Source organism: Phyllobates terribilis, unplaced genomic scaffold (assembly GCF_046119375.1).
Source record: "Phyllobates terribilis strain yellow unplaced genomic scaffold, ASM4611937v1 Scaffold_1__5_contigs__length_1240528914, whole genome shotgun sequence".
NCBI classification, from domain to species: domain Eukaryota; kingdom Metazoa; phylum Chordata; class Amphibia; order Anura; family Dendrobatidae; genus Phyllobates; species Phyllobates terribilis.
This window is the reverse complement of record NW_027362761.1, coordinates 359,087,207-359,105,878: the sequence shown is the minus strand read 5'-3', so window position 1 is coordinate 359,105,878 and position 18,672 is coordinate 359,087,207. Positions and strand designations below refer to the sequence as shown.

General features: G+C 43.9%; 1 protein-coding gene across 9 annotated transcripts in view; it reads right to left on the bottom strand.

Moving 5' to 3' along the window:
* Positions 1-18,672, bottom strand: part of CLIP1 (CAP-Gly domain containing linker protein 1) — a 121,783-nt gene that overhangs the window by 84,571 nt on the left and 18,540 nt on the right. For all 9 annotated transcript variants that reach the window (XM_073676241.1, XM_073676242.1, XM_073676243.1 and 6 more), the window contains exons 3-5: positions 9,275-9,819; positions 1,400-1,524; positions 331-556 (exon numbers count right to left, since the gene is read on the bottom strand). In XM_073676241.1, coding sequence (XP_073532342.1) covers positions 331-556; positions 1,400-1,524; positions 9,275-9,819 — 896 coding nt within the window. The remainder of the gene's footprint in view (positions 1-330; positions 557-1,399; positions 1,525-9,274; positions 9,820-18,672) is intronic.

Sequence of the window (18,672 nt, the reverse complement as noted above, 5' to 3'; positions counted from 1 at the left end):
TCAATGGGGATTCTAGGTGACTTGGTCGAGTGCTGTGGTACTTCACAGTGCTCCTTCTGGACACTCGGCTGTGCAGAAAACTACAGCTGGCCCCATTCAATTCCATGGACGTGTACTGCAGTTCCCCTGCACAGCGAGTGGCTGAAATTGCTGCTGTGCAAATAAAAGACTTTAAAGTGCCTGAAGGACTAAATCAGTGTTGTAGCCTCTTCATTCTCAGAACTGGTGCGAGTCTCAGAGGTACAACTCCACTGATTATAAAGTCATAGCATATCCTAGTAAAATGCCATAAGTTTGGGATACTCAATTACTTTATTTCCCACCACTTACCAATCCAGTGCGACTTGGTTTGTTGCTCACCGATGATGAAATTGAGCTCATGGAGCTTATAGAGGATGCACTTGGACTGCGTTTTAGGGATGCTGGTGTTGTAGGAGTTGCGGGTACTTTTCTTACGGTGGTTTTAGCTTTAGCTGGAGTAGTTGATGGAAAACCGATCCGTGTTACCTTATGTACAGGTGCAAACAAGCCATACTTCGGCTGACACTGAAAATACCTAAATAAAATAGAGAAGACATAATATATGGTATTCTTCGTACAATAAGGTACCAACTTCAAAACACATTCATCCACAAGGTCAAGAAGAATGAGGGTTTATAAAAATAAAAATGGTTGTTTCTAACACTGCATTATCAGATGGATATCATTTTTAGGATTCAGTACTAAGGAGAAAAAACACTGGATATGTTATAGTTACTAGATCGCAGGGGATTGATGACAAATGGGTCCAAAGTTGTAGTGGAAACATGTTGTGGATAATTTTTAATTGGCTTTATTACAGTTTTTTGTGCATGCCATTTAAGCGGCTAAAGCCGATACTCCTGTTTTCTACAGTTTTCAGCAACTTTTTTTAAAAAGTGGGTCGGAATCAGCAGGAGGACCAAGGATATCCTCCACAAAGAAAATGTACAATAATTTGCATCAGAAATTGGCACAAATACTAGCTGACATAGAATTCAGTTTCTGTGATTAGAATGAAAGGACTGCTGAGAAGTGAGCTCTACAGAACTGGAAGTGTCAGTTTATTGTGAGGCTCAGTGACCAGAGTAAGAATGACAAGATTTCAGGATTATAATGGATATTGATAAGAAAAGTTAGTAAAACCTTATCACAGGGTAAGAGGCAGGTGTAAAACCTGTCTAGGAGCAGCTTATCTCCTGTAGGAACAACGTATGTGGGATGTTGAAATCTAACCATCAATTTTGCTCACTCTTCCCTGAAAATCTCTTGTCTGGGGAGTCAAGTGGCCAAAATACACAAGATCATTGGCCATTCAAGGTTTAGGCAAAACTTATTTTTAAGTATATGGTCAGCTTTGGGCTTTGCTTGTGTGACTTACCTTGTGCCAGCTACTGCTCCATCATTTTTTCCTAAAGGTTCATCTAGCTCAACGCCACACCACTCTCCTTTGGCAAAATCTGTCTCCCCCAGAAACCGTATAACTCCAGCTTTTGAACCGCTTACCTAAAAATGAAGCAAGAACTATTAAGTTGGAGCAACACATTTAATGCCCGACATAACCCCAGTGACAGATTGCCTAGCATAGAGCAATGAACTAATGTGAACAAGGCTTAAAAAGGAGTCAACATGGATAACAAAAACATGGTTGCTTTCTTGCAAAAACAGCACAACACCTGTCTTTTGCAGCAGCTCAGCTCCACTCCAAGGAATGGTGCGGAGCTACAATACTACACAACCTGTGGATAGGTATGGCACTCACTTGGCAAGAGAGCAGCCACTTTTTTCTAATACTGGTTAAAGGCTGATTTCATACATTGCAGACACAACATCAACCAGGTAATAGAAGTTTCATTGTTAATTGGCAAGTGGTTAAACAGCGGATTACTGTCTGGCCATTAACATTGAAACTGCATTTAGTTGCTATCAGGCAAGAAGTACTTTCATTCCCAAGCAAAAAATAACTTCAAAATGTAGGTACCAGTGGCAAATTTCTAGGCTCATTGGGCATGTAAGAACTATTCAGTCTTAACAACATAAGCTGATAAATAAAATAGGTTTAACGGGAACCAGTCAGCAAGATTTTAGACCCCAAACTAATTTCAGCATTTTTACATAGATGACATGTTGATTTATGTCCACACCTTTGTTTTAGAACCACATGTCTCAGTTTTATAGAAATCCATTGGTGAATTTTTGCGCAAATGAGCTGTGAGTGCTGGGGGCTTGGCGGGCACTTCCAGCTCTCCAGCCTCTTTCACTCTTTCCCTGCCTGCTGCTGGCCTCCTGTTAGTGACTGGAAGGTCATTCTTCTTTGTAAGGCCCAACCCCCATTCACCCTGCCTGAGATCCCACTCAAGCACTGTCATTCCCGGTGGCGGCTCACATGCAGATCAATAGCCCAGCTCTTCAACATAATAAAGACCTTACGGTGCATGCGCCACCACTGGGAATGACGGCACTTGCGAGCTATCTCGTGCAGAGAGGCAGGTGACAGGAGAGTGAACTGTCAATCACTAACAAGTGGCTGGCAGCGGGTGCGGAAAGAGAGAGAGAGGCTGGAGAGTGGCAAGTGCAGGCTAGGCATAAAAATTTGGGGGTGAATTTCTAGAAAACTTTAAATAATTGACATTAACTTGGGGTCTAAAAACCTGCAGACAGGTTCCCTTTATGTCCACACAAACACAAGATGTTAAAGTTAGGTTTACAGGGCTTTTCAGATGGTTGGGAACAGGGCTGCCAACTTGATATTTAAATTTTTTATAGACAATTTATTCAAAAATCACAGAGAGACAACATATTTTATGGGCACACTGGAAAGCATAATAATCATTAAGCTATTAAGTATCATATTTTTCGGATTATAAGATGCACTTTCCCCCAAAATTATCAGTAACGTGATAAGGATGAGCGAAGTTCATATCATAGACTCATTGACGTCACCGCGAGCATGGGAAAGTTCATGCGTGTGGAGAACTTTCCCATGCTCGCAGTGACGTCAATGAAGTGAACGGAGTTCATATGATATGAACCTCGCTCATCTTTATCACTGCGAGTCACTGAGGTGCACAAGCATGCGCTCCTCAGTGTCTCTGTAGGATGGCAAGCTGTATCTAGATGTAGCAGAGCTAGATCCGTTGAGGGACAAACGGTTTATTTACTTCACGTCGGAGAGGTGAGGATGAGGTTAGTTTATTATTTTATTTTTATTGCAGGCGACAAGGGAATCAATAGAATGGGCGTAACGATAAGTTATTTGGTTTAATTTAGAAATATTAAAAGGAGTCTGTGGTTATTTCAAATACATTATTTTATTCTGGGTGTTTTATTTCACTATTTGACTATGGGGTTAGTAATGGGGGAATCTTATAGACGTCTCTCCATTACTAACTCCTGGGCTTGATGTCACCAGCCAATATAAGCTGACATCAACCCCAACCCTATTACCACATTTGCCACCACCACAGGGCAGTAGGAAGAGCGGAGGCTAAGTGCCAGAATTGGCACACCTTATGGATGCGCCTTTTCTGGGGCGGCTGAGAGCTGATGTTTGTACTCTGGGAGGGGGCTAATATTCATAGCCCCTTCCTATGCTATTAATATCAGCCCCCAGCTGTCTGCCTAGCCTTTGCTGGTTGTTAAAATAGGGGGACCCTATGTCAATTTTTTGGGGGGGTTCCCCATTTTAATAACCAGTAACCAGTTTTCTTCCTGAAAATGATTGCAATCACAAATTCTTTGGTATTATTATCTTCATTTAATTTGTCTTCAATGAAAAAAAACACAAAAAGAATTGTCCTAAAGCCAAATTGGATATAATTCCACACCAAACCTAAAAAAAGGGGGTGGACAAAAGTATTGGCACTGTTTGAAAAATCATGTGATGCTTCTCTAATTCGTGTAATTAACAGCACCAGTAACTTACCTGTGGCACCTAACAGGTGCTGGCAATAACTAAATCACACTTGCAGCCAGTTAACATGGATTAAAAGTTGACTCAACCTCTGTCCTGTGTCCTTGTGTGTACCACATTGAGCATGGAGAAAAGAAAGAAGACCAAAGAACTGTCTGAGGACTTGAGAAACCAAATTGTGAGGAAGCATGAGCAATCTCAAGGCTACAAGTCCATCTCCAAAGACCTGAATGTTCCTGTGTCTTCCATGCGCAGTGTCATCAAGAAGTTTAACCGCTTCCCGACCGCCCACTGTAGATAAACGTCCGCGCTGCCTGGGCTCTGTGCAGCGCGGACATTTAAAAACGGTGGGTGGTCTCGCAGTGCTCAGGACCCCCAGGGTCCTGCAAGCGCTGTGAGAGCGGTGCAGAGCGTTAGCTCTGACAGGGAACATCATCGGGACCTGATTAGATCAGGTCCCAGTGATGTTAACCCTTTGCTGTCTTCTATATGCCGCGATCTATAGTGATCGCGGCATATAGAAGACAGCAGGAGGAGAGGGGGTCGTCCACTTACCTCTCCGACGACCCCTTGATTGCTTTCAGGACCTGGCGTTGCTATGGCAGCTGGAGGTCACATGACCGCCTCCAGCTCTGCCATATATGGTGTCCTTCCTGTCTGGCTTCAGCCTGTAGCTGATGCCAGACAGGAGACTGTGAAACAGTCAGTGAAGATCTCATATAATGTAATACATGTCTATTACATTACATGAGATCAGGGATCAGAAAAATAAAAATTAATGTCCCATACAGGGACTAAGTAAAAATGTAAAAAAAAAAATGTTTTGAAACTGTTAAAAAAAAAAAATACAAAATAAATAAAAATAAATAAAATATTAAACCGATAAATCCATATATTTATGCAAAAATAAAAAAAAGTACACATATTTGGTATTGCCGCGTCCGAAACAACCTGAGCTATAAAACTGTCACACTAATTAACTCCTTATGTGTACACCGTAATAAAAATAAATAAAAAACGGAGCAAAAAACTATGCTTTTTCCTCATATCGCCAAACAAAAAGTGGAAAAAAATGCGATCAAAAAGCAAAATGTAATGGAAATGGTACCGCTGAAAACGTCATCTTGTTCCGCAAAAATCAAGCCGCTATACAGCTCCATCAGCCGAAAAATAAAAAAGTTATACCTCTCAGAATAAAGCAAGGCAAAAAAAATATTTTTTCTATAAAATTGTTTTATTGTGTAAAAGCGCCAAAACATAAAAAAATATACAGTAAGTGTAGTATCGCTGTAAACGTACTGACCCGAAGAATAATGCTGCCTGATCACTTTTACCACACGCAGAACGGCATAAAAAAAACCCTCAAAAAACAATTCCTGAATTGTTGGTTTTTGTTAATTTTACCTCCCAAAAAACGGAATAGAAAGCGATCAAAAAATGTCACGTACCCACAAATGGTACCAATAAAAATGTCAACTCGTCCCGCAAAAAACAAGCCATCACATGACTCTGTCGGCCGAAATATGGAAAAATTATAGCTCTCAAAATATGGCGATGCAAAAACTAGATTTTGCAAAAAAAAAAAAAGCGTCTCTTAGTGTGTGACAGCTGTCAGTCATAAAAACCCGATATAAATCTGGTATCTCTGTAATCGCACCGACCCGAAGAATAAAGTAATCTAATCAGTTATATCACACTAGGAACGGCGTAAAAAATAAATAAAACCAATTCTTCACCTGCTACTGATTTGTTTATTATGTCTCCCAAAGATCGCAGTATGGCTCGGCACACATTTATCCTGCGCTCTGCGCTGAGCACTTACGCCAGAGTTTCCGTGTAAATCTCTGAAATATGTGATTCAGCCGGAACCCATGACGGAAGATTCCCTGTAAGGAGGCAGATATAGGCCACTGTGGATGCCGTCTGGCCTGTGATCCCACGGTGTCATTTGTTTTAGGCGTGCATAAAAGTGCGGTTGGCCACAGTTTTGTGCACTTCTGAAAAAAAGGACACCGCTAAACAGAGGCCAGATGGAGTCCAGAGTAACTCTGCTGCCTCATTACAGTGAATGGATCCTGCAGGGGTTTCATCTGAATTACATCACTTGGAAATTTAGATGGAAACCCCGATGTAAATGCTCAGCCTAGAGCGCCGGATAAATGTTACGTAAAATGTTCCCAATAAAAGCTTCAACTCAGTCCTCAAAAAAAGCTAGTCCCCACTCAGGTCCGTCATCTGTTAAAAATATAAGGGACTTCCAAGTTACTGGTAGCAGAAAGGCTCTGGAAAAGCAAAATGGCCCTTGCCCCCCAAAAGAAATTCAAAAAATTTTGTGCTCCCAAATCCAAATGCCTATTCTACAATAATTTGTTCTCCAATTGTCAAATAGCACTCCGTGCCCCCCAGATCTCGCCATATGGCTGAGCGGTACGATACAGCCACATATGGGGTATTGCCACTTTTAGAAGAAATTGTGTGACACATTTCGGCACCATTTTTACCCATTGCCCTGTGTGAAAATGTAAAATCTGAGGGTAAAACATTTTTTTTGTGGTAAAAATATAATTATGCTTTTTTCACTGCCCAATGGTATAAATTTAAAAATTAAAAAATACTCACTACTTCCCTAGATGAATTCCTTGAGAGGTGTAGTTTACAAAATGGGGTCACTTGTGGGGGTTTCTGCTGTTTCGGCATGTCAGCGACTCTTCAAATGTGACATGGTGTCTGCTGCCTATCCCAGCCAACATAGCGCTCCTTTCTCTTCCGAACCCTGCCGTACACCAAAGCAGTGGTTTTCCCCCACATATGGGGTATCGGCGTGTTCAGGAGAAATTGAACAACGAATTTCATGGTGCAATTTATCCTGTTACCCTTATGATAGTACAAAATTAGGGAAAGGAAAACATTTTTTGTGGGAAAAATGTGAAAATTTTATTTTTACAGCTGATTATTATAAACTTCTGTGAAGCACCTTGGGGTTCAAGGTGCTCACCACACATCTAAATATGTTCCCTAAGGGGTCTAGTTTCCAAAATGGTGTCACTTGTGGGGGGTTTCCACTGTTTAGTCACATCAGGAGCTCTCCAAACGCAACATGGTGTCTGCTAATTATTCAGACAAATTTTACATTCAAAAAGTCTAATGGCGCTCCTTCCTTTCCGAGCCCTGCCGTGCGCCCAAACAGTGGTTTTCCCTCACATATGGGGCATCAGCACGCTTAAGAGAAATTGTGCAAAAAATTTTGGGGTCCATTTTTTCCTGTTACCCCTGTGAAAATAAAAAAAATTGGGTCTAAAGTAACATTTTTGTGAAAAGTGTTAAATGTTAATTTTTTTCTTCCACATTCCAAAAATTCCTGTGAAGCACCTGAAGGGTTAATAAAGTTCTTCAATGTGGTTTTGAGCACCTTGAGGGGTGCAGTTTTTAGAACGGTGTCACTTTTGGGTATTTTCTGTCATAAAGACCCCTCAAAGTGACTTCAAATATGATGTGGTCCCTAAAAAAATGGTTTTGTAAATTTTGTTGGAAAAATGAGAAATCGCTGGTCAACTTTTAACCCTTATAGCTCCCTAACAAAAAAAAATTTTGGTTCCAAAATTGTGCTGATGTAAAGTAGACATGTGGGAAATGTTATTTATTAAGTATTTTGTGTGACATATCTCTCTGATTTAAGGGCATGAAAATTCAAAGTTTGAAAATTGCAAAATTTTCAAAATTTTCACCAAATTTCCGATTTTTTCACAAATAAACGCATGTGATATCAAAGAAATTTTACCACTATCATGAAGTACAATATGTCACGAAAAAACAATCTCAGAATCAGGGGGATCCGTTGAAGCGTTCCAGAGTAATTGCTTCATAAAGTGACAGTGGTCAGAATTGAAAAAATTGGCCCGGTCACGAAGGCAAAAACAGGCTCTGGTGCGAAGTGGTTAAAGCCCATGGTACTGTGGCTAACCTCCCTAGATGTTGACGGAAAAGAAAAATTGACGAGAGATTTCAACGCAAGATTGTGCGGATGGTGGATAAAGAACCTCGACTAACATCCAAACAAGTTCAAGCTGCCCTGCAGTCCGAGGGTACAACAGTGTCAACCCGTACTATCCCATCAGCGTCTGAATGAAAAGGGACTGTATGGTAGGATACCCAGGAAGACCCCACTTCTTACCCCGAGACATAAAAAAGCCAGGCTGGAGTTTGCCAAAACTTACCTGAGAAAGCCTAAAACGTTTTGGAAGAATGTTCTCTGGTCAGATGAGACAAAAGTAGAGCTTTTTGGGAAAAAGCATCAACATAGAGTGTACAGGAAGAAAAAAAAGAGGCATTCAAAGAAAAGAACACTGTCCCTACAGTCAAACATGGCGGAGGTTCCCTGATCTTTTGGGGTTGCTTTGCTGCCTCTGGCACTGGACTGCTTGACCGTGTGCATGGCATTATGAAGTCTGAAGACTACCAACAAATTTTTCAGCATAATGTAGGGCCCAGTGTGAGAAAGCTGGGTCTCCCTCAGAGGTCATGGGTCTTCCAGCAGGACAATGACCCAAAACACACTTCCAAAAGCACTATAAAATGGTTTGAGAGAAAGCACTGGAGACTTCTAAGGTGGCCAGCAATGAATCCAGACCTGAATCCCATAGAACACCTGTGGAGAGATCTCAAAATGGCAGTTTGGAGAAGGCACCCTTCAAATATCAGGGACCTGGAGCAGTTTGCCAAAGTAGAATGGTCTACAATTCCAGCAGAGCATTGCAAGAAACTCATTGATGGTTACCGAAAGCGGTTGTTCACAGTTATTTTGGCTAAAGGTTGTGCAACCAAGTATTAGGCTGAGGGTGCCAATACTTTTGTCTGGCCCTTTTTTGGAGTTTTGTGTGAAATGATCAATGATTTGATTTTTGCTTCATTCTCTTTTGTGTTTTTTCCTTGCAAGTAAATTAAATGAAGAGAATAATACCAAAGAATTTGTGATTGCAATCATTTTCAGGAAGAAACTGAGTATTATCTGACAGAATTGCAGGGGTGCCAATACTTTTGGCCACCACTGTATGTAAAAGCCCATATTAAAATCGCATTTCAATTGGATCACATACGCATGACAAACGGATGTAAATCAGATGCTAGGTGAGAAAAATCACATGGTATGCGCATGAAAATTGCATGACCCTTCTGTCTTTTCAGTCCCGATATCGGAACTTTTTTTGCACACATATGGGTATGAGCCCTAAGTGTGCAGCCCAAAAGGTGGGACCCACTTCTATCAGATATTTACATAAATTTATTTAAAAAGCTCAGAAATAAGGTAGTTTAGGAGTTAATTAAGGGAAGAAAAAAAACACTTACCAAAACTCTATCCCCCAGCTTGAGCTCGCGTTCTCCTTTTTTGACCGACCCAGCCTCAGACAGATTTGATATAGATTCACTTAGGGTTCGGGAGAGGCTACTTAATTGTGCAGGGGTACTAGATTCCTTAGAAGCTGTAGTACTTTTTAGAGGAGTTGCCATGGAAGCTGGCACAGAAGACACAACATTTGAAGAAGACATAGAGGTTGGTGAGGTAGCTCTTGATGCAGTTTGGGTACCATTGGTTTCATCTTCCAATGGTTTCCGTGACAACTTTGAAGGCCTTGTAAAAATTCCCCTTAAGGCCTCACATTGAAAATAACGAACACCGGCAACAGATCCGTCGTTTTTACCAATTGTATCGTCCAAAACAATCCCTGCCCACTGTCCAGGAGCAAACTGAGTCTCGCCAAGAAACTGAATGAACCCAGGTTTATTACCATTAACCCATACATGCTCTCCTACTCGAAAATCATCCACAAACCCTTCAGGCGCTTCTGCAGCTAGTGCACTAGCTGCCTTTTCAATTGGTTTTGCTGTGGTAACTGCAAATTAAAAATAAATAAATGTTAACAACACTATGCAGGTTATCAATAAAATGTTTTGCTTTTTCTTGTAGCATTCATGGTTTTATTATACTATGCTGATTTAATATATAAAATGATTTTATGAACATCACACTTCAATCAAATAGAATAAAACCAACATTACAGCAGTAACTAGATCTGGAATTCTTACAACTATCCATACTGATTTAATTTGTCAGTTATAGGCTGTACTTGTATATTTGATCTTTGCCTGTTAATAAAACTGCCGCGGCGGGGTCATCCAGCAGCTTGCCTGCTGCGGCGGGGTCATCCAGCAGCCTGCCTGCCGCGGCGGGGTCATCCAGCTTTGAAGTGGAGCTGTCAGGACCTGGCTGATGTCTTGAGAGATCGTTAATTCAAGTATATTAGTAAATTGGTGTATACAGGGTGGTCCAAAAGTAAGTGGACAGAAAATAATAACATTTATTTTGATTTATATATAAAATTATATTTACTAACACAAGCATAACATTGACAATTAAATTTTATTCTGAACAATAATACAAATGCCCTTAAATTTTATCAATGCAGGTGCTCAAACTGTTTTCCATTACAATTTGCATAGCTTTGAAGTCTGCCTCTTACGCTTCGACAAACTTTTTTGCACAAGTCTCTTTGGGTATTAATTTCTTGAAATGCATGTCTTATGTAATTTTTCAAATCACTGACACTTTTTGGTTTTCGACTATAAACTTTGTCCTCGAGTACTCCCCAAAAGAAAAAATCCATTGGGGTCAAGTCTGGTGAGCCTGCCGGCCAATCAAGTGGGCCTCTTCGGCCAATCCATTTATTAGGAAATGTTTCATCAAGATACTCGCGGACTACTCTTGAATAATGTGGAGGGGCCCCATCTTGTTGGAAATAAAGGTCATTTGAATTAGGCTGTTGCTATAACTGAGGAACAACTTGATTCATTAGAATTTTGAGATACTTATCTCCTGTAACTGTTCCATCAAAAAATATTGGTCCTAAAACACCAAAGCTTGAAATATCACCCCAAACATTGACACCAGGCTCATTTAGTTGTTGCTCTAATGTTAAATGCATGTTCTCATTATACCAGTAAATACAATTATGTCTGTTAATATGGCCGGATGATTTGAAAGAAGCTTCATCACTCCATATAATGTTATTTAAAATTACTGGAATTTGTTTGATAAATCTCCCCCTTCATAACCTTATTACACTTTCTGTCCACCTACTTTTGGACCACCCTGTATTTTTAGAATGTCCAATAGTTAAATTAATTTGCCAAGTACATGCGCCACAATTCTGATTTTTGACAGTCTAGTTCCACACATCCTTCTGCCAGCCCCCACCAATGGTAAAATAGATTTGCTGTGTGGGTGAGGCTATAATATAATGTGGGGAACTAGACCTGACCTAGAAGCTGTTATGTGGCATATAGGGATCCCATGGACAAGCTAGAGATATGGTTGTAGATGAGAGGAGCATAGATCAACGCTGCCTAACTCAGTCATCCGCTAACATGGCAGATTAAAGGGAACCTGACAGTGGATACATGCTTCCCAACTACAAGCAGCATGCATCAAACAAGGACTATGATTTCAGTTATATACTTTTGACATACTCTAAAATCCAGCCTAGGAACGAGGCACACTGCTGACTAGTCAAAAAGGCAGGTTCCTGGAGGCTTCTCCCCTCTTCCTAAGTGCCTGTATAGGTAGAGAGATCTGTTAGTGATTTACAGCAGGTGGGGAGAAACTGACAGGGACTTATCTTTTCATAGTAAACCTTGTGGCTCGGTCCCCGGACGTTTTTTAAAGTATGTTTTGCTTTGAAATGCAACAGTGCTTCAGGGTCAAACATGCCTGTCTGAAATAATACAGCCATTGTCTGTTACATGTTGACTGTGGATTGGAGAGCATGTGTCAGCTACCAGGTTCCCTTTAAGTGAAGAGATAGCAGCTCTCTTACCAGTTCATCACTTTACTTTAGACCAGGAAAGTGAGCACAATAACAGTGAACATTCAAAGGAAATATACACTGCTCAAAATAATAAAAGGGAACACTTGAACAACAGAATATAACTCCAAGTAAATCAAACTTCTGTGAAATCAAACTGTCCACTTAGGAAGCAACACTGATTGACAATCAATTTCACATGCTGTTGTGCAAATGGAATAGACAATAGATGGAAATGATTGGCAATTATCAAGACACCCTCAATAAAGGAGTGGTTCTGCAGGTGGGGACCACAGACCACATCTCAGTACCAATGCTTTCTGGCTGATGATTTGGTCACTTTTGAATGTTGGTTGTGTTTTCACACTCGTGGTAGCATGAGACGGACTCTACAACCCACAGAAGTTGCTCAGGTAGTGCAGCTCATTCAGGATGGCACATCAATGCGAGCTGTGGCAAGAAGGTTTGCTGTGTCTGTCAGCATAGTGTCCAGAGGCTGGAGGCGCTACCAGGAGACAGGCCAGTACACCAGGAGACATGGAGGGGGCCATAGGAGGGCAACAACCCAGCAGCAGGACCGCTACCTCCAACTTTGTGCAAGGAGGAACAGGAGGAGCAGTGCCAGAGCCCTGCAGGCTACAAATATGCATGTGTCTGCACAAACTGTTAGAAACAGACTCCATGAGGGTGGTATGAGGGCCCGACGTCCACAGATGCTGGCTGTGCTCACAGCCCAACACCGTGCAGGACGCTTGGCATTTGCCACAGAACACCAGGATTGGCAAAGTCGCCATTGGCGCCCTGTGCTCTTCACAGATGAAAGCAGGTCCACACTGAGCACATGTGACAGAGTCGAGAGACGTCGTGGAGAGCGATCTGCTGCCTGCAACATCCTTCAGCATGACCGGTTTGGCAGCGGGTCAGTAATGGTGTGAGGTGGCATTTCTTTGGAGGGCCGCACATCATGTCTCGCTCCATCCACCAACATCACGTTGCACCACAGACTGTCCAGGAGTTGGCGGATGCTTTAGTCCAGGTCTGGGAGGAGATCCCACAGGAGACCATCCGCAACCTCATCAGGAGCATGCCCAGGTGTTGTAGGGAGGTCATACAGGCACACGGAGGCCACACACAATGCTGAGCCTCATTTTGACTTGTTTTAAGGACATTACATCAAAGTTGGATCAGCCTGTAGTGTGTTTTTTTACTTTAGTTTTGGGGGTGACTCCAAATCCAGGCATCCATTGGTTAATAAATTTGATTTCCATTGATGATTTTTGTGTGATTTTGTTGTCAGCACATTCAACTTTGTACAGAACAAAGTATTCAATGAGAATATTTCATTCATATCTAGGATGTTATTTGAGTGTTCCCTTTATTTTTTTGAGATGTACAGTACAGACCAAAAGTTTGGACACACCTTCTCATTTAAAGATTTTTATGTATTTTCATGACTATGATAATTGTACATTCACACTGAAGGCATCAAAACTATGAATTAACACATGGGGAATTATATACTTAACAAAAAAGTCTGAAACAACTGAAAATATGTCTTATAGTCTAGGTTCTTCAAAGTAACCACCTTTTGATTTGATGACTGCTTTGCACACTCTTGGCATTCTCTTGATGAGCGTCAAGAGGTAGTCACCGGAAATGGTCTTCCAACAATCTTGAAGGAGTTCCCAGAGATGTTTAGCACTTGTTGGCCCTTTTGCCTTCACCCTGCGGTCCAGCTCATACCAAACCATCTCGATTGGGTTCAGGTCTGGTGACTGTGGAGGCCAGGTCATCTGGCATAGCACCCCATCACTCTCATTCTTGGTCAAATAGACCTTACACAGCCTGGAGGTATGTTTAAGGTCATTGTCCTGTTGAAAAATAAATGATGGTCCAACTAAACTCAAACCGTATGGAATAGCATGCCGCTGCAAGATGCTGTGGTAGCCATGCTGGTTCAGTATGCCTTCAATTTTGGATAAATCCCCAACAGTGTCACCAGCAAAGCACCCCCACACCATCACACCTCCTCCTCCATGCTTCACGGTGGGAACCAGGCATGTAGAGTCCATCCGTTCACCTTGTCTGCGTCGCACAAAGACACCATGGTTGAAACCAAAGATTTCAAATTTGGACTCATAAGACCAAAGCACAGATTTCCACTGGTCTAATGTCTATTCCTTGTGTTCTTTAGCCCAAACAAGTCTCTTCTGCTTGTTGCCTGTCCTTAGCAGTGGTTTCCTAGCAGCTATTTTACCATGAAGGCCTGCTGCACAAAGTCTCCTCTTAACAGTTGTTGAAGAGATGTGTCTGCTGCTAGAACTCTGTGTGGCATTGACCTGGTCTCTAACCTGAGCTGCTGTTAACCTGCGATTTCTGAGGCTGGTGACTCGGATAAACTTATCCTCAGAAGCAGAGGTGACTCTTGGTCTTCCTTTCCTGGGGTGGTCCTCATGTGAGCTAGTTTCTTTGTAGCCCTTGATGGTTTTTGCAACTGCACTTGGGGACACTTTCAAAGTTTGCCCAATTTTTCGGACTGACTGACCTTCATTTCTTAAAGTAATGATGGCCACTCGTTTTTCTTTATTTAGCTGCTTTTTTCTTGCCATAATACAAATTCTAACAGTCTATTCAGTAAGACTATCAGCTGTGTATCCACCAGAGTTCTGCACAACACAACTGATGGTCCCAACCCCATTTATAAGGCAAGAAATCCCACTTATTAAACCTGACAGGGCACACCTGTGAAGTGAAAACCATTTCCGGTGACTACCTCTTGAAGCTCATCAAGAGAATGCCAAGAGTGTGCAAAGCAGTCATCAAAGCAAAAGGTGGCTACTTTGAAGAACCTAGAATATAAGACATATTTTCAGTTGTTTCACACTTATTTTGTTAAGTATATAAATCCACAAGTGTTAATTCATAGTTTTGATGCCTTCAGTGTGAATGTGCAATTTTCATAGTTATGATAATACAGAAAAATCTTTAAATGAGAAGGCGTGTCCAAACTTTTGGTCTGTACTAATTATATATATATATATATATATATATATATATATATATATATATATATATATATATATATATATATATATATATATATATATATATATATATACATATATATAGTGAGGCAGCAGGTGGTTCCTGTCTCTGCAAAATTTCAGTTTCTCTGTAGAACATTGCCCTGGGAAGTTGCAAGCAAACGCGGATGCCCTGTCCCGGGCACCCTGTATGGTGGCAAATGTTCAACCCCACAAGTTCGAACAGAGGGGGGGGGGGGAATATGTGAGGCAGTGACCGGGATCGTATACATCCCCCAGAATGTGTGCAGAGACCTATTAAATCCATTGGAGTGCATTGCAGTCACACACACAGCTGCGGCTGCAATGCAGGAATGAAGGTGAGCAATGACCTGGTCAGACTACCTGGCTAAAGCAGATTAAGTAAAACCCGGCAGGGCCTTCATTTCTTGGAGGAGGTCACAGGAGGCAGTGGGGCGGCCTCCTCCTTCCAACCCGGGTTTTCCAGTGGCTTTTGCCACAGGTCCTTTAAAACTCCTGCACTAACTATTAGTGTTGTTCTATGTTGCAACCTGCTAGGAGCACAGCAGGTTAGCTCAGCAGGACTGTGTGTGGCTGAACCACTGCCTGCACCTGTCAGGCTCTGAGCGGCCTGGCGCGGCCATTGTCCCCGGCAACCATTGTGTATGGACTTTCTGGTAACCCGGATGCAAACCGGAGGACTTTCTGTTAACCCGTGAGTTGCTGAAATAAAAGCTGTTTATGTTGGACTTGCTTGGGTCACTGCCTCAGTTACTGCACGGTGTGAACACCACCGCCTTACAGCTTGGTGGAGAATGCGGGCAAAGTGACTGAGGCATACCCCACCGGCAGCTGCATGACCACAATTCGGCCTGCCACCTTCCAGTTCCACCCCACGGACAAAATGGAGGAGCTGTTTAAGCAGCTGGTACTCACTCAGCGGCAACAGCAGGAGCAGTACCAGGATCTCCAACGGCAGTTCAAACAAATGAACTGATGATGCAACAAATTGCTGCCCTGCGGGAGACACAGACGGCATCAGCCCCGGAACGTCGAGACGCCCGGGACAAGGTTCAATCAGCGTTGAGGAAGATGGGACCGGAGGACGACGTGGAAGCCTTCCTTACCATCTACGAACGCACAGCAGAGCAGGAAAACCTACCAGCTGACCAGTGGGCGGAAGTGGTGGCTCCGTTTTTGGCTGGCAATGCCCAGAAGGCCTGTTTCGACCTCAGTCAGGAAGACGCCCGGGACTACCAGAGGCTCAAAGGTGAGATCCTTGCCCGGCTGGGGGTCAATACATATGTGAGGGCTCAGCGTGTGTTTTCGTGGGCCTATGTGGAGACCCGACCTGCCCGGTCTCAGGCTTATGACCTCCTGCAGCTGGTAAAGAGGTGGCTCGAACCTGAGACTTTATCCCCAGCCCAGATAGTGGAGAGGGTGGTGGTTGACAGGCTGGTGAGGACTCTGCCAGTCGCTATCCAACGTTGGGTGGGGCAAGGGGACCCCGGCACCCTCGACCAGTTGGTCAGTTTGGTCGAGCGCTACTCGGCTACTCAGGACTTCATTCGAGACTCCGCCCCCTCTCGGCTGTCACGCCGATCCCTGCCAACCCAGGAGTCGGGAAAGGGGTCGCGTCCCTCTGCTGGGGACAGTCAGCACCGTACCCGTGCTGAAGGGGAACCCCGGAGTGAGAGTGGCAGGAGACCGGTTCCCTCCCAAACTGTCATAAGGCCTAACAGTACCACCACCCTTAGGTGCTGGCGGTGTCAGGGGCTGGGACATGTGATTGCTAATTGTCCCCTGACTACGGAACCCATGGACTGAGGATATAACCGCCGGGTCTCAATGTACGCCCAGACCGTCTGCACAGCGAGCGCCGAATCCCGGGACAGTGAACTCCAACTATGCCAGGTACTGGTTAATGGGTACCCCACGGAGGCCCTCCTGGACTCAGGGAGCCTTGTGACTTTGGTACATGGGTCGTTGGTGGCAGGAGACAACCCCGGTGAACGGCCCGTTGGGGTTGTGTGCATCCATGGGGACCTCCGAGAGTACCCAACTGAGGAGGTAGTCCTGTCCACGCCGTGTGGAGAAATAAAACATGTGGTAGGGGTGGTAAAAACTCTTCCCTATGGGACTGTGTTGGGAAGAGACTTGCCCCTGTTCTGGACTCTGTGGAAAAACAAAATCCACTCTCCCCCGGTAAAATGTATTACAGGCGTTGTACCCGATGAACCGGAGCCAGGGGAACCTGCCGTAGGGGTGTCCAACCTAGGGACAGAGTGTGACCCCGATAGGTTTCCCTTAGAGGTGCTGGCAGGAGAGGTCAAGGAGATCCCATCGATCCCCGAGCTGGAAGTGTCCCGGGCCATGTTTGGGACAGCTCAGCTACAGGATCCCACCCTGGCTCAGGCGCGGGAAACGGTGTTAGAGGTAAATGGCGTAGCTCAACAGCCCGGTGCCGATACTGTATTTCCACGCATGGTAATCAACAGTGAGTTGCTCTATAGGATAGATAAGCTCAGGGACGAAGTTGTGGATCAGTTAGTGGCACCTCAGTCGTACCGTCGGGCGATTCTCGAGATGGCACACTCACACCTGCTGGGTGGACACTTAGGGGTAAAAAAGACGCTAGAACGTATCTTGCAGCGGTTCTTTTGGCCTGGGGTTTACGCGGAGGTCAAAAGGTACTGCGAATCCTGCCCCGAATGTCAGTTGGCCACACCCACTGCAAGTTTCCGTAGCCCATTGGTACCCCTGCCGGTGATAGAGGTACCTTTTGAACGGATTGCAATGGACTTGGTTGGACCAATTGTAAAATCAGCCCGTGGACACCAACATATACTGGTAGTCGTCGACTATGCCACTCGGTACCCGGAAGCTATACCACTACGCCACACCTCGGCAAAACTGATTGCACGGGAGCTGTTTGCAATGTTCTGTCGCCTTGGACTACCCAAGGAGATCCTGACGGATCAGGGGACCCCCTTTATGTCCAAAGTGATAAAGGAACTATGCAAATTGCTAAAAATTAAACAATTGCGCACCTCGGTGTACCACCCTCAAACCGACGGGCTAGTAGAATGGTTCAATAAAACCCTCAAGTCCATGTTAAAAAGGGTGGTTTCTAAGGATGGAAGGGATTGGGACATGTTGTTACCCTATTTGATGTTCGCCGTCCGTGAGGTACCTCAGGCTTCCACAGGGTTCTCTCCCTTTGAGTTATTGTACGGCAGACACCCTAGGGGTCTGTTGGACGTAGCCAAAGAGACATGGGAACAAGAGCCAACTCCGCATAGGAGTATAATTGAACACGTGGCTAGTATGCAGGACCGGATCGCGGCGGTCATGCCCATTGTGAAAGAGCATCTGTTAGATGCCCAGGCAGCTCAGAGGCGCACATATAATAAAAGAGCCAGAGTCAGAACTTTTAACAAGGGTGATCGGGTGTTAGTACTGGTACCCACAGCCGAGAGTAAGTTCATGGCCAAGTGGCAAGGACCATATGAGATTCGAGAAAAAGTGGGGGAGGTAAATTACCGGGTGTATCAGCCCAGAAGGAGGAAACCTGAGCAGCTTTACCATGTAAACCTGCTAAAGCCTTGGAAAGATCGAGAGTGTTTAGTTACAGACGTCACCCCGGGCATATCACCAGAGAATTCTCCACCTTCAGCCAGGGAAGCATCCGAGGGGGAGGTCAGGATAAGTGATGCCCTCACTAAACAGCAGCGACGGGAGGCTCGCTCGCTGGTGCAGCACAATACCGACGTGTTCTCAGAGCTACCAGGTAGGACTACGGTTATCCAACATGACATCGTCACCGAACCTGGGGTACGGG